Source organism: Zea mays, chromosome 4 (assembly GCF_902167145.1).
Source record: "Zea mays cultivar B73 chromosome 4, Zm-B73-REFERENCE-NAM-5.0, whole genome shotgun sequence".
NCBI lineage: Eukaryota > Viridiplantae > Streptophyta > Magnoliopsida > Poales > Poaceae > Zea > Zea mays.
Genome location: NC_050099.1, coordinates 201,170,485 through 201,192,513, shown reverse-complemented (window position 1 = coordinate 201,192,513; position 22,029 = coordinate 201,170,485). Strand labels below are relative to the sequence as shown.

Genomic DNA, 22,029 nt, shown 5'->3' with positions numbered 1-22,029 from the left:
AGAAGAGATGTGACGTCGGTATCGCATGTTTGACAACTTTCTGGTGACGATCCACCATGTATTGTGACAAGAATTTCTCCTTCGTTTGACACATGTAGTCCTCGTATTGTTGTTGCTCATCGGTCGTCGGACTCTTAATAGCCGGCTTTAGGATATTGTCCGGGGAGATATCGGTGTGATCTTTAGAACCGGCCATTTGATGGCCTGAGTTTTAGTAGATCTAGACACATTTCCCCAACGGAGTCGCCAAAAAGTGTGTTGGCGCCGATCCAGGCGCGAAACACTGGAGATGGACCGTTTGGCGGTGTTCTCTGCGGAGGTGAGGACGGTCCGCGACCTGGCGCAGCAGCGACTCTCCTCTACGTGTGTCCGGACGGTCCGCGTCTGGGGCTCGGACGGTCCGCGATGGCGCAGAGGGTCTTCTTCTTCGCAGCCGACCTAGATCTCGCCTCCCGGGAGGGACCCCGTCGGGGAGGAGAGATTGTAGGGTGTGTCTTGGCGTCGACAGGCCACACAATACGCCTCTAGTCGACGTAGAGCCGAAGAGAGGTGAAGGATTGAGGTAGAAGGAGGCTAAACTTGGGCTAAACTAGAACTACTGCTAATGCATAAGGTAAAAACGAGAAGTGGACTTCATTTGATCGATTGTGGAAGGTTTAATCGACTGTAGCCCTTTATCTATATAAAGGGGAGGTATGGACCCGTTACAAGCCGTTTCCCGAGCTAATCTCACGGTTTTAGTTAATAAATCCTGCGAGAAACTCGGAACTCTAACTGATTCTACTCATGCGCGAACCATTCGTGCCGCCACCGCTGCCCGTCCGGCTACGCTCAGTTAACCCTGTGTTGTGCGCTGTGATTTGGTGGCATATAAAACCACATTTGCAATAAAAATTTGTAGGGATTTAACATACCAAGTGCTGCGGAAAGGAATCGTTTTCGGAGGACCCAAAATTAAAGAGGCAGATGCTAGAGCTCGTCCAGCTCAGCGCTGAGCACCTGTGTTGTCTTCCTCGTCCACGCCGGCGGAGATGAACGGCAACAAAGGCGGAAAGGCCGAGACGCTGAGCTCAAGGACGTGACACCGCGCGTACCTCGCGTTCAGTTGGCTCACACAACAGCAGCTCGCTCGCCCCAAGCTCCCGCGTCCTGATCCGTAGGTGAGCCATGCAAAGGTCGCCGCGCGCCCTGATCCATTGCACCCTTCAAAGCTCGAACCTACAAATAGCGTGCACCAGGCATCCTGGCCACACCCACACAGCAAGCCAGCAGAGCAGAAAGCAGCCGCAGCCCCAGCCCCCACAAGACGAGGCAACAATGGCGCTAGAAGCAGCCACCGCCCCCCGCGCACTCCTCGCCGCGTGCCTCGTCCTGCTGGTCCTCGGCGGCGGCACCGGCCCGTCGTCGGTGCTGCGCGGCGCCGGGGCGCAGGCCGGCGGGCAGTGCCTGCCGCAGCTGAACCGCCTCCTGGCGTGCCGCGCGTACCTGGTGCCCGGCGCGCCGGACCCCAGCGCGGACTGCTGCAGCGCGCTGAGCGCCGTGTCGCACGAGTGCGCCTGCAGCACCATGGGCATCATCAACAGCCTGCCCGGCCGGTGCCACCTCGCCCAAGCCAACTGCTGTAAGCTTGTAGCCAGGCCGCAACGGCTTCGTCTCTTCATCTCGGTGCTATGCTAAGCTTATTAATCTTATGTTTTCCTGCGGTTCGTGTTCACCATGCAGCCGCTTGAAGCAGGGACCTGGCACGCGTGCTGCAATGGATGGCAGGAGGGGAGAGGAATAAGAAGTGTTTCCATTTCACAGTGAGAGCAGTCGAGCTCCAACGTTGTCGTCGTCGTCGTCTTCTTCTTTTGATATTCAGACTCTGTCTTGCGGTCTATATCATCAGCATAATAATAATAAAATAAGTAAAACCAAACCATGCATGACCATGCTATACATGTTGCGAGTTCCAGCGAGACGGTTAACTATAATGACTGCAACAAAGGATTCTGTTCGTTTTGACACGTGATCACGTAAGAATACCGCTCAGGAGACCAACACGGATGGTCTAAACCACTATCTCCAAAGTAAACCATACTCAAGTCTTAAAACCGCAAGAGCTACAGTTGTTCTGAAATCTGAATGTAGAACTGCCCATCTGCACAGTCAGATCGAAACACCTCCGTTTCAGAGCACAGAAGATGGCGACGGGATCTCTAGAGATCAGTAATCATTCAACCGCTGCAGTATTTTCATGAACACACGCCAGGCACGATCTAAATGACCGATTTTATAAGTGCATATACTACTCGACCATAACTCCAGAACCTTGTACTCTACGCAGACAGTTTTTCTAGGAACAGAGCTTCCTGCTTGCTAGTGAGACCGAGATCGCTCAGTGACATCTGGCTCTCCAATTCAGTGAAGGCACGCCTGGGATAAGACCTCGCCTGTCCAAAGAAATATCACAATATCACTACGGTTACAAGAATTGGTCAGGGGGAGATGAAAAACTTCACGTAGAGTCTAAGGAAGATTCTGATGTCTCCCCTTAACAAGGCTCACTCGTGCCATCACACAATACTATAAAACAACATAACCGACTAACTGACCAGCAAAAATGCAATGCTGATGAACAAAAAAGATTGTTCGTGCAATTTTCGTTATTCTCCAAGTTTCTCGGCTCATACTAACTTAACTTCTTGACTGACCTGACTACTTAACAGACACCAGAGCAATTGATGCTACAAGCCTATGACAATTAACAAGTGCTTAAGATTAAGGACTAAACAGGAGATCCCACTAAACCCACGTAGATAGTTCCAAATGGTTTGATAAAATAGTTCAGATTTGAAGAGGTGGAAGTCATCATTTGTACAAATGGATAGGTACCACGAAAATTGCCAGGTGAAGTTACCAAAATAAAAGGTCCTGCAATGGTATTCTGAAACAATAGTATTTTTTTTCTTTCTTGTTAGCACAAAGTGTGAATAACCAGCTGGTGCTCATACCATATCTCCAGTATAATAAGCTATGGACTCTAACTGTACATCTTTTATCAGTAAATATTGCTTTGCAAAAACACATTGAAGGAGGTAGATGAGAATTACCAGTCTATAAGTTCCTGGTTTGAAAGTCCGGCTGATGTCTATGAAATCAAAAAGATACTGCAACAATTCCAGGAAGATTATAAGCATAATCTTCAGCAATCAGCAGGATTCTGGCAACTTAAATAATCTCACCTGAAGCCTGTCAGATTTGAGAAAGCGCCGTCCTCGACGACTACCATCAGGCATGCGGACTACCACTGTGACAGCCCCCTCGTCATTTTGTAGTGGCTCCTTAGGTAGTGATGCTTGTTTGGCTGCAAGCTTGGATTCCAACTCCTAAGAATCACTCCCAAAAATAAAGGTACGTTAGTAGTGGTAAAATAACGAAAACCTTGGAGAATATATATCTAGCATGAGCTCAGAAGGAAATCAATCTGCTGCATTACTGCTCAATTGCTAAATGATAGACATCTTATACTAAAGCAACAATAGTTTACCAAGACTTTCCTGATAATGACTGACAAATGTACTACAGTTCTTTCAAAATAAGTGGAACATTGAACACATTACTGATTGCCCAATTCTGCAATTAACCCAACCCAATTGCAGTTCAATAAACCGTATATGCTTCTGAGGCAACAAAATTATCAAAGCGCAGCAAATGTATGAATCTCAATCATATTCTGCAACTTTGACTTTGATAGTACTAAGCGAAGTACCTCTTCCTCACGTTGTTTCTTTAGCTTCTCCTCCTCTTCTTTCTTTTGACGTTCAAGAGCAGCCTCTCTTGCTGCAGCTTCCTCTACCCTGCGAAGTTCAGCCTCCTGCACAGCCTTCAACTCTTTTTCTCGATCAGCTTGGAGAGCAGCAAGATACTCATCATCCTGCAATTGAAATATTGCTAGTCATATACAGTAGTTGTACTACTCTCCAGCAGATGAATACTGCTCAGTACCTGCTGCTCCCTTAACAACCGCTGTGCCGTTAATGATGGTGATGGAGGACGTGCTACTAGGGGATAGTGAGTCGACCTGCCATGGGCTGGGAAGGAAAATGGATATGGTGCTCCTTCAGGAATCCCACCAAACATTGCAGCCTCAAGCATAAGAGCTTCATCACGCTCTTCAGAAGAAATACCACCCCACTTGAAATTAAAACAACACTGTGAGTTGATGGAACTATAATTTGCAGACCATAGCTCAGTAGAGGCATGATGATAACTGAATACCTCTACTGAAGGAAACCCCACATTACGCTGATGACCAATTTGAACATGAGGTTGGGGACTTGAGGGCGGGCTGTCAGCCCTTTGAACAGTTTCTGCTGGCTCAATAGTTCTGCCTCGAAGTCGCCTAGAACGAGTCCTAACTAAAGGTTGTTCTTCACCATCTTCATTGTCCTCTTGGAAGTTCTCTTCATCTACTGTTTGCTCAGAAGTTCCCACTTCTCCTGTAGTTAGTCCTCGCCTACAATAAGAATGGACATGTATGAGGAATCAGCTGCTACCAAGTATATTCCAATTAGACACAGATTATACTTACAAAGGTTAGGAAAAGCTCGCTAAAACATTGCATGAGAAGTGACCCACACAAACAGGGAAACAATATCATATCCCACACGATGCATGGCTTCCATGCAAATGAAACCATACAAAAAAACAAATGATAGGGGAACAGAAATTGAGCCATTAATTGATTATAAATAAGTAATAATCCACACACTACCACTGTTCTACCCATTTGGAAATGTGACTTCACCTTTCGCTTATCCCACTTCCTCCTTGACCGCCTTCTTTATCAGATAAGTCAGGAGAGTGATCTGCTACATACATTCCCTCTTGGCGCAGAGCTCTCTCTCGCTCTGCTGTCTGATAGCCACATAAAAAACACATTGCAGGTATAGGTATATGAACAAAAATACATAGCTACATCTTAGAAGTTAAAAGGCTACCTCCAAGGACAAAGAAACCGCCCGAGCAAGCTCATGATCACCTCTGCCACGTGACATGTTTTCAGATTGACCACTACTTAGAACCTGTTCACAATAGGTTTTCTTAAAAGTTTGTTTGAGTAGATGTATAATTAAAATCCAAAAGCAGAAGCATACATTTTTCATCCCGTCAGCTTCCCTTTTTGAAGCTTCAATTGCTGCCTTAATCATCTCCTCTTCTATATCATTGTTATGGTCACTAACATCAACCACTGGAGGCGCACTAGGCATGAAATGGTTTGGGTGCAAAGCACTGCTTGGGATCTTAGGATCCTGAGCAGATAGTGTTAATGGCAAGTCTTCATCATCTTCGTCAACTATAACGGTCCCATGGACCTCTGGACCATAGAAAGATTCACGTCCAGTAACATCCTCAATAATGGGACCCTGACCAGAACTGCCTGTTTGAGTATTGCTGTCCTTAACTTCAATAGGTATCTGCCTCACGTCCCTAGGTTGTGTAACTCGGGGTCCACGTCCAAATATATCACCAGCAGTTATGTCAGCAAAACCTGGATCCAAAAGGGCAAAAGGGTTGCCCAAAGTTCTAGGGAACAAAGGTCTGTTGAACATGGGATCAAGTGGTTCATCCAGCTCCATCATGTCATCATAACTGGCAGTGGCAGGCACAGGATTCTGATTGATTCTGGTGCTGAAAATGGTTCATTTGAGAATTTCAGTCACATAAAATGGAACAGGAAAAAATATCACGTGAACAAATGCATAGAAGTTAAGAGAATGAAAGCATACGTGGTCCTATCTCCTTCATTAAAATAAGCATTCACAGCTTCATTTAGATCATGACCATGTTCCTGAGTAAAAAAACAACTCGTCATCCATTGTTGCTAATTTTAGTCCAAAAAGACAGTCACATTTATAGTTAACAATGATTATGTGTAATATCTGCACTTCGTTTCTTCAGTTATACATTATACTATTTGACTAAGAACGACTTATTATTTAATGAAATTAAAACCAATAGGGGTTAATATGCAGCACACTGAATGATAATTATTGCTTCATTTGAAATAACATTCTTTGCATAGAATGGAAATGCCTTAAACAGATTATATTTGCAGTCAGAGAGAGTATTTACTCATGATAACTTTTGAGTCTTTTACTAGGTTAAAAAGTACCAAGTTTGATGTAGCGAAAAGGTGAATAGAGAATAGCTGATAGATAGAAAAATATTCGATGTTTAACAAAAAAATACCCAGTTTTATAATTTCCAAAAAATTATAGAGATACTACATAAACAGATATGTGAAACACATAAACCAGAGCCTACCTTCATCACAGAGACAGAAATAATTCAATTCTAGCTGTGGATTACAGTTTAAACTGCACCATTAGATCAGAGACAAATAAACTGGAGCTTATGTGCTCAAATGATGTCACATGTTCAACAATTTAGCACACATTATTGAAGTGTTTCAGACAGCGCTCTTTACTCTGCATTATTACAAACTGAAAGAGAAATGTGCCTTTGGGCCATTTCTATAATGTTTTGGTGATTAAGTGCCCAACATATATTCTCTAAGTTCTAAATGTGCCAAAGATTGAAAAAGTGCAAATCAAGGCATGAGGTATGTTTCTAGACTTAGTACATTTGTTTTTGTATACTAATATATTTGTCTAAGTGTTACAAACAGAGAAAAGAAAAGAAGAAAAGAATTGCAAGTGACTTGGCTGTGTGCAGCCGAAGTCCAGCTCAGTCTGGCACACCGCCACACCGGACTGTCCGGTGGTGCACCGGACAGTGTCCGGTGCGCCAGGCTGGACTCCGGTGAAAAGGCCGCTCTCGGGAAATGTTCTGCGGCGTACGGCTATAATTCACCGGACTGTTCGGTGAGCCAACGGTCGGCCGCGCAATCCGCGAGCGACGCGTGGCCCGCGCCAAAGGTCGGCAGGGGGCACCGGACAGTGTCCGGTGCGCCAACTGCCCCAGAGCTGCAACAGTCGTCTGCGCCAGAAAAGGAAGGAGATCAGCATCGGACCGTCTACAGTGACTGTCCGGTGGCGCACCGGACTGTCCGGTGCGCCACTCGACAGAAGGCAAGGATGGCCTTCCTTGTTGGCCTCCAACGGCTCCTAGCTGCCTTGGGGCTATAAAAGGGACCCCTAGGCGCATGGAGGAGTCATCTAAGCTTACAAGAAACATTCTAAGACTCCAAGACTCCAACTTCACCCATTCAATTCTTTGAGATAGTGACTTGAGCTCGATTTGAGTTGTGAACTCCGTGCGTTGTGTTTTGAGCTCAAGTTGTGACTTGTGTGCGTGATTGTGCTGTAGATTTGAGTCTTGTGTGTGTTGCTCTCCCCTCCCTTACTTCTGTGCTTCTTTTGTGATCATCGTTGTAAGGGCGAGATGCTCCAAGTGTGGAGATTCCCCGCAAACGGGAGAAAGACTAAGAAAGGAAAAACCGTGGTATTCAAGTTGATCATCGGATCACTTGAAAGGGGTTGAGTGCAACCCTAGTCCATTGGGACACCACAACGTGGAAGTAGGCAAGTGTTACTTGGCCGAACCACAGGATAAAAATCATGTGTCTCTCGTGTGCTTTCTCTTTGATTGTCTGTGTTCACAAGAGCTCGTTTCAAGCTACTTAGCCGTTCTAACGTTAATAACTAAGTTTTGTGGCTATTAGTGTTGAATTTCACAGGATCACCTATTCACCCTCCTCTAGGTGCTCTCACAAACTCAAACAGGACAAATGCAAACCTTCAACCAGCCAGTAGACAACAACATTCATGACCCCACATAAACAAACATCCCAACGAGGCACCAAGTGTTTTTCCCTCACCAAATCGACCCAATCACCCAATCTAACATCCCAGAAACTGAGCCTCCAACAGAATTTAACACAAATGAACTTACAACTTAGTTCCCCGGCTAAACAATTAAGGAATTCACAGTTACAACATTTGATGAGATCTGATGCACCACCCGCTTTACTCTGTTCGTCCGCCCCGATCCAGTGAAGTCTCGGCATTTCACACCACACAAATGCAAACTAAAACTGATTAGTCCCATCACAACCAGAAAACCTCATATGCATTACACTCTTTAGAAACTCAAATTCCGCAATTTGTGCGACCCCTAAACCCACAGGGAAGGGGTTACGATTACGCACACGAAACCCTGGGCTGGTTCAAGTCGCACATCTCACATCGATCCGCCACGGCCAAGCACACGCACCGCCATCTAACGAACCCACGGCGTGCGGAGCCGAAGTCGAAACCTAGCCCGAAACCCCGAGCAACGAATCCCCAAACTGTCGGGACCATAACACCAATGAGCAGAAACGTAGAGACGGGGAAGGGAGGGGACGGGCAGGCGTCGTCACCTCGAGCACGCGGACTGCGGTGACCTCGTCGGCGCCGGTGATGCTGACGAAGGTGTCGATCGCCTCCTGCGGCGGCCGAGCCATGGCTGGGGACGCACCGGTACCGGCAGCAGCCTAGGTTGACGCCCGCGGCGATGCAACGGCGAGGCGGTTGGAGTCCTGTGCGGAGAGCCGGAGAGGAGTCGCGAAGCAGCGGAGCCGTGTGCGGTAATTCAAGTGGTGGCGATGTGGTGCTTGCTTATTGCTCTCCTCCTCCCCTCTCGCGGGCCGTGGGCCATCACCGGTGGGCCGCGCGAGAACGACAGACGCCGGAAATGACACAGGTGCCCTCGCCGCCTCGCGAACGCTGGCGTGCTGCCACGCTGGTCGCTGGATCAGATAGGCGTCAGGCCTAGAGGGCATGGGCGTAAAATGCCTTGACAGCCGATTTTCTATCTTCTTGCGAGACAAGGATGCCGCGGCAGGAGAAGAGGAGCAAGGAAAAGGCGTTGGTCCTTGTTCACCAAGGGATGGAGGACGCTTCGATGGGGCTGAAAGCATATGTAGCCACAACTACAACTGACTTGGTATATATGCCTTGCTGCAGGTAGGTGAATTCACGAACACATACACATCTTTTCGGCCGCACGGAGAAATGCGGCAACGGCACGGGAGAAGAGATGTCTAATTTGGATGTTTGTTTATGTTATCTTCGAAACCAAGAGGATTAGGCCAAATACACCTCAATTCAGAGCTTCAAACAAACCGTCAGCATAGTGTCATCATATGCAATTGAACTTTACCGATCTTTCGGCTGAAATCGTCAGTGCGTGGACACTCGCAAAATCTGAATACTTTAGATTGGCCGTCTAAAATTATCAAGGTGGTGCTATAGAGTTTGGTGAGATGAATACATCAATTATGCCGAAATCAACAGTTATAAGCTCGTGCTACAATTCTGGAACATTTGTATTTCATGGAACCAGGGAGAATCCGGGCAAAAGAAGCGCAGGATGGTCAAGTGGAACATTTGGTCGTACATTTCCACAAACACACGAACACTAGTGGAGCATATAGTTCGCGGAATTCAGGTATCGCACTTCCATCTGGACGTTGGTACGCAGTTCAGGTAATGGCACCAGTGGCAGCTGTCGTTCCCATTCTTACCTTTGAAGAGCATGACCAAGATAATGGCAAACCTGCATCGTAAAGCCACATTTGTCAATGCTCCAAGTTTACGAGAAGAATCACATCGCTCATACAAAGTGGCCACATTTGTCAAGGCTCCAAGTTTTGATTATTAGTGAAAAGGACCGTGATTAAAAAACTCGGCCGGAGAGAAAAAGACCGCCCTCCCGGTATTATATTAAGAAAATACCAAAACATGATCCCAGCCGAGAAAATTCTCGAACCCTGCCCCCATCATTAGCGGTCGTCACCGCCCACTCTGCAACGGCCCAGCCGGAGGGTGGCACGCATGACATAACTCGGGACGAACGGGGCATAACGAGGGATTTTTTTAACCAAACCTGAAATTCGCCCCCGAGGGGGATCGAACTCGGGACCTGAATTTGCTACTCGAAAGCCTTAACCATTACGCTAAGTGCTACGTTTGGTCACTACAAGATGACACTTTGGACTCGTCTTAGATGGTCTGAGTATCACTCCTTAGGTCCTGGGTTCGACTCTCCATGGGAGCGAAATTTAGGCTGTGGTTAAAAAAAATCGCTCTTTTGTCCCACATCAAAGCACAAGTCTAAGGCTTAACCCCGGTCGCGATCGTTCTCACATGGGCTTCGATGCCACTGTGTATGGGTGGAGCAGTGGTTCAGGGGTTTTCTCGACCTATGTGAGAAGGTCTTCTTAATACAATACTCGGGGGCTCTCTTACCCTCACAGGTCGAGTTTTTTAAGCCAACTAAACTTTGGCTCCTATTTTTTATTTTACTGTAGTATATTGAAAAGGTAAAAATATATCTGATGTATCTTTCGAAACAAATCTACTTGTATCATTTCCAAACATTCAAACCCAACACGACTGTTTGTAATCAAGGTTTGTAAATGACTACTTAAGACAGCCACAAAACTTCACTTATCTATGACTGGAGAGGCCTCCACTCACTAAAAGATGATGGTTTAGACAGTAGAGCGAAACTTGTACTATGCTTGTTTTACTTATCTGAAACGACATCGTTTAATGAATGGAGGTAGTAGTTGTTTGGTATACTCTCTCCTTACGTTTTGGCTTTTCTAGATTCATAGCAATTGCTAAGCACTTAGATATACTCTGTCTAGATATATAGTAAAGGCAATGTATCTAAAAAAGATAAAATGTCTTGTAATTTGAAACAAAACGGAGTAGTTTGCAACAACGCATAGGTCGAGGCTACTATGGTCCGTGGATACCACGTTACCTAGTACAGACTGCAGAGTGAGATGTAAGCTTTAGTGTAGTTGTCCTTTATGATTGAAACTTACCCAACTACCAGCAAGAGGAGTGCAGCAACCCACAAGACATACTGGTACGATTTGTACTTTGGAGGTTGATTAGTCTGAGGTAGCTCGCTGCGTTCCATCCAACCAAATTGAGGTCTTGCCAGCAGCACAGATCCAATAAGAAATCCAGAAGCAAATCCACCAAGGTGAGCAAAATTATCAGCATGAGGTAATATCCCAATGGCCAGATTAATTACAATTATAAAAAGTAGAGTTATGATTGCCGCTGCCTGCAGGAACGAATTGACTGAAACTTAGCCAAAAAAACAGAGAGAAAAACTAGAGCAAAACAGTACACACATAATACGCTTTCTGCTGACCTTGTTGGAATAGATAGTCCAGTTCATAATAAGCTCTGAAAGCATAGATCCAAGGAGGCCAAACAAAGCCCCAGAGGCACCAACAGAGATGTAGTTACTGTGTAAGAAAAGTGCAGACAACACACTGCCCCCAAAGCCAGATATCAAGTAGATGACACCAGTGCGCACTTGCAAGTCAGAAAACTGAAGTGAGTTGACAGACACAGACTACTGCCAAAACCAGATGCCAGAGCCCAGAGGCATTGACGAAGGTAAACATAGCATACTTCCAAATCCATGATGGAATAAAAAGAAAGTGAGGCCCCAAATAACATGTGAAACATGATTACGCCATAGATGAATACCAACCAGCAAATTCATACTTAGATTGATGAAGGAAATGGTTTTTCTTTGCAATCCTAACAAAATGGTGCATATAGAAAACTAAGTAGTTGCAACACAAAGGCAAAGCCTGAAAAGAAACCTAAATGACTAGTTAATTCAGATTTACTTCAGCTTTCCATAAGCTCCAAGACATAACCGGCTCATAATATTTCAATGCTTATGACATGAAGTACATCTTCCAGGCAGAGATTGATGTTGATAACAATGGATAGTCAAGTATCCAATCAAGGTAGGTGCAAAACTGGGAAACATAAATAATGTGGTGATGGCAGAGTGAACCAACAAGCCCATGTAAGAAGCTTACCAAACCCAAATTGTTGCTCAAGGCGGATTCCAATGAAGAGCAAGCTTAGCATGTTGACAACCAAGTGAACTAGGCCAGCATGGAGCCAGATACAGCTAATGAGGCGCCACCCTTGGTGCTCATGAACTACTTTGGCCCAGTTGAGAGCTCCCATCTTCTCCAAGCTGCACAAATATTGGAACTTAAGCAGAACATCGGTGTGCTTTAGTATAGGACAATGTGAAGCGAATGTTGAATGCGGACCCGGTTTGATACTGGTATCTAAAAACTGTCCCACGTAATGGAACAACAAGAACAGACAAATTCGTCTATTCAGCCAGATTTTTAAAATCCACGAGTAAGGGCATAATGGGTACCTTGCATGATTTTGGCACCTTGCATGATGGGAGTCATGAGGTAACAGTAGGAATACAAATCCACGAGGAATTTGGCAAAATGGGTCGCTCTAGGTTGCCGCTCTGCAAAACACACCGCTTCTAGATGTACTCGTAAAAACGGGTCGCTCAAGTCTGCTCGCTTGCCAGAAGGGGTCACAGATACTTTTGGGTCACCTGGCAAGTGGGCCCGCGAAGGCTTGTTCCCATTATGCCCTTACGCCGTTCTCAAGTCTGTTTCCCTTCCTCTTCTTCTCTGGACGCTGAGGACTCCTTCTCTGTCTTCGCACGCAGCTTCCTCCTCCTCCTCTATCCAAGCGGCGGTCGTCGGAGACGAACCTGGGAACGGCGATTAGGCACGTCGTCCACTAGTCCCCTCGCATGTAACCTTCCCCCTTCCCTCAGTAACCTTTCCCCTACCCTAATCGACGCTTAGGCATGGTTGTACACCCTGTATTTTAGGTTTTAGGTTTAAGGTTTAGAAGTTTAGTGTCTATCTGCAGTGGTGAATTTTTATCTGCTCCTCGTCGTGTACTAATGGATGCAGGGATGTCGAAGAGCACTGAAATCGCAGATAAAGCAATCATCTTGATGCAGGATCATGCCAAGCATATCTATCATATATGCAATGAGAAGCTAATATTGGGTAAAGGGTTGACTTCATTTGAGGTTAAAGAACTTCGTGAAGCACTTGAATTCGCCGCCGAAGGATTGGACCAGGACTCCCTTTTTTGCCAAGAGGAATTGGATGCAACTGTTAAAGAGGAACAATTGGAGCATGACGAGAAGGTGGCTTTACAGAGGATTGAAAGCCCACTACCTTCTCCTGATTCGGACTGCTTCCTATCCCTTGAAGAGCACATTGAGAAGTTTTGGGGCGTTGATTATCAACTCAGACCAGATGCCTAGCTACTCCGACTAGGTTGAGTTTATGGTGTTGTGAAATTCTGGATGTTTGGGTGTAATGGTATGTTTGGATGTGTATGTGAACTGAAATTCTGGATGTAATGGTGAACTGACTGAATGGTGTCTTGTGTAATGGTATGTTTGGATGTCTATGTGAACTCTAGTTCTGGGTTTAATGGTGAACTGAAATTCAGTGTTCATTGTTCAGTATACATCCAAACGCAACCGGGTACATCCAATTGTGTCCATCTAACGCTGTTGCAGCTGCTAGGTGACCATTTCATCTACCATTGAGTGCAGTTGAATCCACACTAAGGTAAGGCCTACACGCAGCACGAAACCCTTCTATACAAGGCTCAAGTGCACAGAAAAATCTATGGAAGTAGACCTTTTCATCTACCACTTGGGTGTCTATCTCCACCACACTATGAGGGGCTTTTATCAAGACTTCTTTCTTCCACCTGTACAACATACTGAAACTATCATCCCAATTGCCATACATCTCTTTTAGAGCTTCTTGCATTCCTTTCCATGTCACATCATAACTGACCCTACAATTGTAAGTGTCTTGTAACCTCTTTTGCAAAGCCTTAGCACCAAGTGAAGGCTCATTTCTTAGTAAAGGCAAGGCCTTCTGTGCTACCCATGCTTGATTGGCATTCCCATAACTAATCCGGCTGCTTGAAGCATATTTATGCTCATGCACTAGGACGGTAACGTACAAAACAAAATAAAGATGTAAGTAAAACCAACTTTTGTGAACAAAATTATACAATTGGAGAGAAACAGAAGAAAGGTTAGTACCATAACACTAGAATCCGGCCTTGTAGAACCATTCAGTTTCCAAGGGCATGTGCAATCATTCCCTTTGCAGTACACTCTATATCTATTTCTATCTGACTTTGTTATGCCAAGCTCAAACTCCTCATTTATAGCATATTGCCTCACAGCTAGCCTAAACTCTTTCATCGATGGATAGAGAGTACCCAACTTCATATCAGGGTGGTCAATATCGTGCAATATATTGACCATTTCTGCATTTTCATCATCAACTGGCATGGCAGCATCTAGATCACTTGGATCAAAACTATTACTTTCTGATGTAAAATGAGATGCAAAGTTGCTTGGTTCCGGGTGGGTTCAATTCATCTCGTCATCCTCATCTCCAAGTCCCAAGAACGCATACATCTCATCCTCGTCACAGATTCTAAACATATCACTCGTCTCCCCATTATCCTTATTTTCAGCATTCTCAATAATAAAGCTACTCCAGTCAATGGACATGGTGTCATCATCATTACCATCCATGATGCGAGCACGGAATTGTCACCACCTATTTCTATTGTTAGCACAAATTATTACACACAATTATCAAACATATCCTCACTGAAAATATGGTGTTGCCGCGGCGGTGATAGACCTTGGGCGCCGCCATAATTGAGGGGCACCGCGACGCCGCAACAGAGGGGAGGGGAAAGGTTACCTGAAAAGTGGAGGGAGTGGTAGACGTCGTCGTCACCGGATATCACAGGATTGGACGACCACTGGATCCACCCGCTCGCGTCCGTCGCACATCCGCCTGTGAAGGAAAATGTTACAGAGGGTTGGGGGAAGTTAGGGGAAAGCTTACAGAGGAGGGGACTGGTGGACGTCGTCACCGTCGCCGTTCCCAGGTTCGTCTCCGACGACCGCCGCTTGGACAGAGGAGGAGGAAGCTGCGTGCGAAGACAGAGAAGGAGTCCTCGGCGTCCAGAGAAGAGGAAGGGAAACAGACGGCATGCGATTATACCGTAAGGGCATAATCGGGACAAGCCTTCGCGGGCCCACTTGCCAGGTGCCCCAAAAGTATCCGTGACCCCTTCTGACGAGCGATCAGACTTGAGCGACCCGTTTTTACGAGTACAGCTAGAAGCGGTGTGTTTTACAGAGCGGCAAGCTAGAGCGACCCATTTTGCCAAATTTCTCTCCATCGATTCATTCTTGAATTGCACTTGCGTAGGTGGCACTTGAAAAGCCTCTATCTACGAGTACGAGTACAGACTACAGACACCACACCCACACGGCCACACCCAGACCACCGTGCGCTGCGGGGAAGAGAGCAAAATTGTCTCTCCATCTCTCTTATTTCCTTTTTAGCTTTATAAAATAATGAAACGGCATTACAACATTTATGTCAAGTTTCGTAATGGTATTCAAGCGAAACCCGTTCGATTAATGGTAAAGTGTTGAAACCCAGTTTTAATAATAGCATAATTCCAGATTTCTATTCATTCGAGCAGTAAGAAAACATGGACAATTAGCTTAACAGCATAGTAGAGGAAATCTAAAATTTAGCACAGAAATTTTATTGGTTGTCAGCAAAAAACCTTCATGCCCGTGTTGATGCCCCGGCGGCGCGCCTCGGCCTCGAGCAACGGGCAGCGGATGAGGTTACTTCCGCGTCCATTTTTAAGAAACACTTCGATCCGAGAGTGCATGCGACTGATGAGCATGATCTCCCGTCGTAGCTTGTCATCTGTCATTCTCGCCATCTCCTCCTCCAAATCCGTCCTGTTGGGCATTACCACGTCGGGTATTACCACGCCTACATATCTGCCCTCTACATCAAATCTGCCTCCCTGTTGGCTGCCGTCGTCAAAAACATCCACTCATGGTACGGTTCTATGTTTGCGTTTGCGGCCCCTCCCCATCGCCAATCACGAATCCACGGTTAACAAGTCCACGATCAGCTAGGGGAGGGCAGAGAGATGCGGTGAGGCCTGAGGTTGGAGGTGGCGGTTGCAGACCTGAAGTGGACTAGTAAAAATTGGCAACTCTGCCACCGGGCCAATTTTTACTAGTCCACTTCAGGTCTTGTTAACCAGGCAGAATTCCCAACAAGCCCCAGGCAGAGTTGCCAATTTTTACTAGTCCACTTCAGGTCTGCAACCGCCACCTCCAACCTCAGGCCTCGCCGCATCTCTCTCCCGCCCCTAGCTGATCGTGGACTTGTTAACCGTGGATTTGTGATTGGCGATGGGGAGGGGCCGCAAACGCAAACATAGAACCGTACCATGGGTGGATGTTTTTGACGACGGCAGCCAACAGGGAGGCAGATTTGATGAAGAGGGCAGATATGTAGGCGTAGTAATACCCGGCGTGGTAATGCCCAATAGGACGGATTTGGAGGAGATGGCGAGAATGACAGATGACAAGCTACGGCGGGAGATCATGCTCATCAGCCGCATGCACCCTCGGATCGAAGTGTTTCTCAAAAGTGGACGCGGAAGTAACCTCATCCGTTGCCCGTTGCTCGAGGCCGAGGCGCGCCGCCGGGGCATCAACACGAGCATGAAGATTTTTGCTGACAACCAATAAAATTTCTATGCTAAATTTCAGATTTCCTCTACTATGTTGTTAAGCTAATTGTCCATATTTTCTTACTGCTTGAATGAATACAAATCTGAATTATGCCATTATTAAAACTGGGTTTCAACACTTTACCATTAATCGAACGGGCTTCGCTTGAATACCATTACGAAACTTGACATAAATGTTGTAATGTCGTTTCATTATTTTATAAAGCTAAAAAAGAAAATAAGAGAGATGGAGAGACAATTTTGCTCTCTTCCCCCAGCGCACGGTGGTCTGTGTGTGGCCGTGTGGGTGTGGGTGTGGTGTCTGTAGTCTGTACTCGTACTCGTAGATAGAGGCTTCTTCAAGTGCCACCTACGCAATTGCAATTCAAGAATGAATCGATGGTGGAGAGAAATTTGGCAAAATGGGTCGCTCTAGCTTGCCGCTCTGCAAAACACACCGCTTCTAGCTGTACTCGTAAAAACGGGTCGCTCAAGTCTGATCGCTCGCCAGAAGGGGTCACGGATACTTTTGGGGCACCTGGCAAGTGGGCCCGCGAAGGCTTATCCCGATTATGCCCTTACGGTATAATCGCACATCGTCGTCGTCGTCGCCCCCGAGTGCTGGCCACCACGGCTAGCCCACACCGGCCTCCTCCGACCCATCCAGCCACACGGATAACTTCCCCAAAGATCCTATCTCCTTCATTAAAATAAGCATTCACAGCTTCATTTAGATCATGACCATGTTCCTGAGTAAAAAAACAACTGGTCATCCATTGTTGCTAATTTTAGTCCAAAAAGACAGTCACATTTATATTAACAATGATTATGTGTAATATCTGCACTTCGTTTCTTCAGTTACACATTATACTATTTGACTAAGAACAACTTATTATTTAATGAAATTAAAACCAATAGGGGTTAATATGCAGCACACTGAATGATAATTATTTCTTCATTTGAAACAACATTCTTTGCATAGAATGGAAATGCCCTAAACAGATTATATTTGCAGTCAGAGAGAGTATTTACTCATGATAACTTTTGAGTCTTTTACTAGGTTAAAAAGTACCAAGTTTGATGTAGCGAAAGGGTGAATAGAGAATAGCTGATAGATAGAAAAATATTCGATGTTTAACAAAAAATACCCAGTTTTATAATTTCCAAAAAATTATAGAGATACTACATAAACAGATATGTGAAACGCATAAACCAGAGCCTACCTTCATCACAGAGACAGAAATAATTCAATTCTTGCTGTGGATTACAGTTTAAACTGCACCATTAGATCAGAGACAAATAAACTGGAGCTTATGTGCTCAAATGATGTCACATGTTCAACGATTTAGCACACATTATTGAAGTGTTTCAGTCAGCGCTCTTTACTCTGCATTATTACAAACTCAAACAGGACAAATGCAAACCTTCAACCAGCCAGTAGACAACAACATTCATGACCCCACATAAACAAACATTCCAATCAGGCACCAAGTGTTTTTCCCTCACCAAATCGACCCAATCACCCAATCTAACATCCCAGAAACTGAACCTCCAACAGAATTTAACACAAATGAACTTACAACTTAGTTCACCGGCTAAACAATTAAGGAATTCACAGTTACAACATTTGATGAGATCTGATGCACCCGCTTTACTCTGTTCGTCCGCCCCGATCCAGTGAAGTCTCGGCATTTCACACCGCACAAATGCAAACTAAAAACTAAGTGCACGGATTAGTCCCATCACAACCAGAAAACCTCATATGCATTACACTCTTTAGAAACTCAAATTCCGCAATTTGTGCGACCCCTAAACCCACAGGGAAGGGGTTACGATTACGCACACGAAACCCTGGGCTGGTTCAAGTCGTACATCTCACATCGATCCGCCACGGCCAAGCACACGCACCGCCATCTAACGAACCCACGGCGTGCGGAGCCGAAGTCGAAACCTAGCCCGAAACCCCGAGCAACGAATCCCCAAACTGTCCCGACCATAACACCAATGAGCAGAAACGTAGAGACGGGGAAGGGAGGGGACGGGCAGGCGTCGTCACCTCGAGCACGCGGACTGCGGTGACCTCGTCGGCGCCGGTGATGCTGACGAAGGTGTCGATCGCCTCCTGCGGCGGCCGAGCCATGGCTGGGGACGCACCGGTACCGGCAGCAGCCTAGGTTGACGCCCGCGGCGATGCAACGGCGAGGCGGTTGGAGTCCTGTGCGGAGAGTCGGAGAGGAGTCGCGAAGCAGCGGAGCCGTGTGCGGTAATTCAAGGTGGTGGCGATGTGGTGCTTGCTTATTGCTCTCCTCCTCCCCTCTCGCGGGCCGTGGGCCATCACCGGTGGGCCGCGCGAGAACGACAGACGCCGGAAATGACACAGGTGCCCTCGCGAACGCTGGCGTGCTGCCACGCTGGTCGCTGGATCAGATAGGCGTCAGGCCTGGAGGGCATGGGCGTAAAATGCCTTGACAGCCGCTTTTCTATCTTCTTGCGAGACTGTTAAGTAACTCTAGTTAGGGCTATGTGGTCAAATACATGCTTTGTCCTTGAGGGGTCTCACATCTCTATATAAGAAATCTGTACACCCCCTTATAATACAGAAAAGAGAAAGAGGTTAGAGGCTCAACCCTACATCATGTGTCTCGTGTGTTTCACTGTCGTCTTCTGGGAAGGAATACGGGTCTTCCACATCTTCTCGCGCCTAATCTGCTGACGGGAGTGAAGAGAGCGAATTTGGAGATCCGTGGTAACGTAGTTGTCAACATGTTATCAGCACGCTCTACCTCGACTTTGCTGCGAGATCAGATCGGCATCAACTCTCCGTCAAGCCGGCAGGTCTTCGGCCTAGCCAAACTGTCATATGCGACAGGCTTTGATTCCCTCTACGCAACCGTATGGTATGGTTAAATTGGATATATTATTCTTGATCTGTCGATGTGCAAGTATTGTGATCCATACACCAAGAATTAGTCATACGGGCAGGCACCAGGTCTCGCATGGCCGCATGCGCGGCAGACTAGTGTGTCCGTGGCTCTGAGCGCGAGTGGCTGAAAAAAAAAGGATAGTGGTGCATGGACTTTTATACCCGGTCAAAGCAGTTTTCAGTTGATATTCCGTTAGCTTGCCTTCATGTGTATGGGCTGAGAAAGTTGAGGTACTTAGGATTTTTTTTATATGAACAAAACTTGCATGCCCACATGCACCTGGCGTGCACTACCTGGGAAAAAAAAAGAGAAAAAAGGCATCAGCTTTATCTACCGCACACCACCTCCTCCAATGACTGCATGCAAGGGCCATATATGCATGTCGCTCGGTCATATGCTCGTATGGTTTATTAATTATATATTAAATGTTTTAGCCTGAGTATTTAGATGATTAGAGGTATCGTATTATATGATGACAAGCAAGGTTTGTTTTACAAATAGAATAAAGTAGGCTTTATATTCAAGTTTCTACTTTAATTAATTATTTCCCGTAGTAAATAATTAGTAGAAAATGTATGCTTGAATATGAAAAAATGCCTTCTTACACTTGATCTGCTTATGCTTATGCATTACCTCAAATCACTCTAAATATTTTTGTTGCGTTGAGCTTTCGGACTCACGCCGATCGATTAAATTGTATAGTAGGTACTCGATCGCGTCGATCAAGCTACGTTTTAATCGGCTGAGTTATGACATTGGCTAAGTATTGGCTGCGCCCTGGCAACACGGCACAATATTTGTGTCGTACGAACTTGGTTGCGTCATGTGATTGCTATGTCGCACTCTCATTTCATCGGACCGCTCCCGTTGAGTCAAACTGCAATCGCCGAGTCACACATTTTTCGTAACCCTGTAGGCACTATCCGTCTGTCGTGATCATCGAGCCACAATTACGCATGTTGCGTGGACTTATCATGTACTCCGATTATTATTACCAAGGCTTGTTGTGTTGTTGTAGTCCTGATGGCCGCACACATGTTGACGCCAGATACGCTAGAGCTTGTACTCGCGTGGAATGTGATGGGTTATTCAAGCCCCTAAAGTCACATTATTGCACAACCTTCGTAAACAATTTTGTTTTCGCTCTATATTTTGTTTGATTGTGTTGTGTGACATCATATATTTATATATATCGCCAAGTGGTCATAACAACTATATCAAATATGGGAAATTAAATTAAAATACAATGAAACATAGATAAGTTAATTCTTTGCTCTCTCCTCATGCATAAAGTTTTACTCGAAGTAACCCGAAGATATATAATATAATGCATGAAACCCTTTTTGGCATAAAAGACATCAGAAATTGGGATTCTATTAGTAAGCAACAGGCCTTACCAAATGATTTAAGACTATAAATCTCAGTCATACATTGCTCAACCAGATGTTGGCATATTGTTTTTTTGTCGCTGAACGACATTGAAAGGATCACGATGCCCAAGAGGGGGGTGAATTGGGCTTTTCTAAAAATCAACACTAATTGAAACCTAAGCAAGAGCTAAGCAAGAGCCCAGCTTCACCCCAACAACTAGCACTAAGAATATAATACTAGAAATTCAACAATGCTAAGACAATATTTTAAATACTTGCTAAACAAATACACAATGTAAAGTGCTTGAATTAAGTGCGGAATGTAAAGTAAGGTTTAGAAGACTCCTCCAATTTTTCTCGAGGTATCGAAGAGTCGGCACTCTCCACTAGTCCTCGTTGGAGCACCCGCGCAAGGGTATCGCTCCCCCTTGGTCCTCGCAAGAACCAAGTGCTCACTACGAGATGATCCTTTGCCACTCCGGCGCGGTGGATCCCTCGAGACCGCTTACAAACTTGAGTCGGGTCACCAACAAGATCTTCACGGTGATCACCGAGCTCCCAACGCCACCAAGCCGTCTAGGTGATGCCGATCACCAAGAGTAACAAGTCGTAGACTTTCGCTTGACCAAGAGAAGCCTAATGCAAGTGGTGTGTGCTCTAGGTGGCTCTCGCTAGCGCTAATGAGGAACAAACGCGGATTAAGATTCTCTAATCTCATCACTAGGCTTTTGGTGCTTGCAATGCTCTAGCAATGTGCTGGAATAAATGTGGAGTGCAAGACGTTGAATATGGTGGGTGGAAGGGGTATAAATAGCCCTCACCCACCAACTAGCCGTTACAGGCAACTTTCTGCGCACTGGCGCACCGGACAGTCCGGTGCGCCACCGGTGCGCCAACGGTGCGCCACCGGTGCACCAACGGTCGTTTCCAACGGCTAGTTCTGACAGCTAGCCGTTGGACTCATGGCACACCGGACAGTGAACAGTCACTGTCCGGTGCACACCGAACAGTCTGGTGCGATGTCCGGTGCGCCACTAAAATTCAACTCTGAAACAGGCGCTCTCGGGTTTTCTGTGGAGGAAAGCTTCTTCCTCGGACCAGCCTGGCCCCACCTGGCAGAGGGTGCACCGGACAGTCCGGTGCACACCGGACAGTCCGGTGCCCCCAGGGACAGAAACCCTACTTCTTGTTTTTTCAGCTGATTTTCAAATCGGTTTTCGTTCTAACTTATGAGTGAGTTCTAGAGTGACACCTAGAACTGTATGT

At 46.0% G+C, this 22,029-nt stretch overlaps 3 protein-coding genes across 10 annotated transcripts; 1 reads left to right on the top strand and 2 right to left on the bottom strand.

Annotated features, from left to right (window-relative positions):
- Positions 1–1,254: 1,254 nt before the first annotated feature.
- Positions 1,255–1,918, top strand: LOC542404 (MFS14 protein). Its single transcript, NM_001308146.1, has 2 exons — positions 1,255–1,621; positions 1,723–1,918. The coding sequence occupies exons 1-2, from the start codon at positions 1,318–1,320 to the stop codon at positions 1,728–1,730; spliced, it is 312 nt and encodes a 103-aa protein (NP_001295075.1). The 5' UTR covers positions 1,255–1,317; the 3' UTR covers positions 1,731–1,918.
- Positions 1,919–1,942: 24 nt separating this feature from the next.
- On the bottom strand, positions 1,943–18,794 carry LOC100383567 (uncharacterized). 3 transcript variants are annotated; one of them, XM_035967052.1, is made up of 11 exons: positions 18,526–18,794; positions 5,772–5,833; positions 5,139–5,673; positions 4,983–5,066; positions 4,790–4,899; positions 4,261–4,498; positions 3,988–4,176; positions 3,752–3,916; positions 3,225–3,368; positions 3,093–3,149; positions 1,950–2,432 (listed from the first exon to the last, which is right to left on the bottom strand). In XM_035967052.1, the coding sequence occupies exons 1-11, from the start codon at positions 18,607–18,609 to the stop codon at positions 2,319–2,321; spliced, it is 1,782 nt and encodes a 593-aa protein (XP_035822945.1). In that variant the 5' UTR covers positions 18,610–18,794; the 3' UTR covers positions 1,950–2,318.
- On the bottom strand, positions 9,179–18,766 carry LOC103654434 (RHOMBOID-like protein 3). Of its 6 annotated transcripts, none has more exons than XM_035967499.1 (7): positions 18,526–18,722; positions 14,790–17,218; positions 14,615–14,710; positions 11,852–12,015; positions 11,164–11,330; positions 10,826–11,073; positions 9,179–9,546 (listed from the first exon to the last, which is right to left on the bottom strand). In XM_035967499.1, the coding sequence occupies exons 4-7, from the start codon at positions 12,003–12,005 to the stop codon at positions 9,435–9,437; spliced, it is 681 nt and encodes a 226-aa protein (XP_035823392.1). In that variant the 5' UTR covers positions 12,006–12,015; positions 14,615–14,710; positions 14,790–17,218; positions 18,526–18,722; the 3' UTR covers positions 9,179–9,434. The 6 variants fall into 6 exon arrangements, with proteins under 6 accessions (XP_035823392.1, XP_008679487.1, XP_008679488.1 ...); XM_008681265.4 differs by having other exon boundaries at positions 14,790–17,169; positions 18,526–18,620; XM_008681266.3 differs by lacking the exons at positions 14,615–14,710; positions 14,790–17,218 and having other exon boundaries at positions 18,526–18,766.
- Positions 18,795–22,029: the final 3,235 nt, after the last annotated feature.

Excerpts from the sequence above, each read along its gene's own strand:
- LOC103654434 (XM_020552797.3), bottom strand. The coding sequence starts at position 14,931 with ATGCCCTTACGGTATAATCGCATGCCGTCTGTTTCCCTTCCTCTTCTC. Across the intron at positions 14,711-14,789 it reads CGAACCTGGGAACGGCGACG|GCGGATGTGCGACGGACGCG; the intron begins GTGACGACGTCC and ends TTTCCTTCACAG. Across the intron at positions 11,331-14,614 it reads CCACTCCCTCCACTTTTCAG|TGCGCACTGGTGTCATCTAC; the intron begins GTAACCTTTCCC and ends CTGACTTGCAAG.
- LOC542404 (NM_001308146.1), top strand. The coding sequence starts at position 1,318 with ATGGCGCTAGAAGCAGCCACCGCCCCCCGCGCACTCCTCGCCGCGTGC.
- LOC100383567 (XM_035967052.1), bottom strand. The coding sequence starts at position 18,609 with ATGGCTCGGCCGCCGCAGGAGGCGATCGACACCTTCGTCAGCATCACC. Across the intron at positions 4,177-4,260 it reads TGGGGTTTCCTTCAGTAGAG|TGGGGTGGTATTTCTTCTGA; the intron begins GTATTCAGTTAT and ends TTTAATTTCAAG. Across the intron at positions 2,433-3,092 it reads AACCAGGAACTTATAGACTG|GCGAGGTCTTATCCCAGGCG; the intron begins GTAATTCTCATC and ends TTCTTTGGACAG.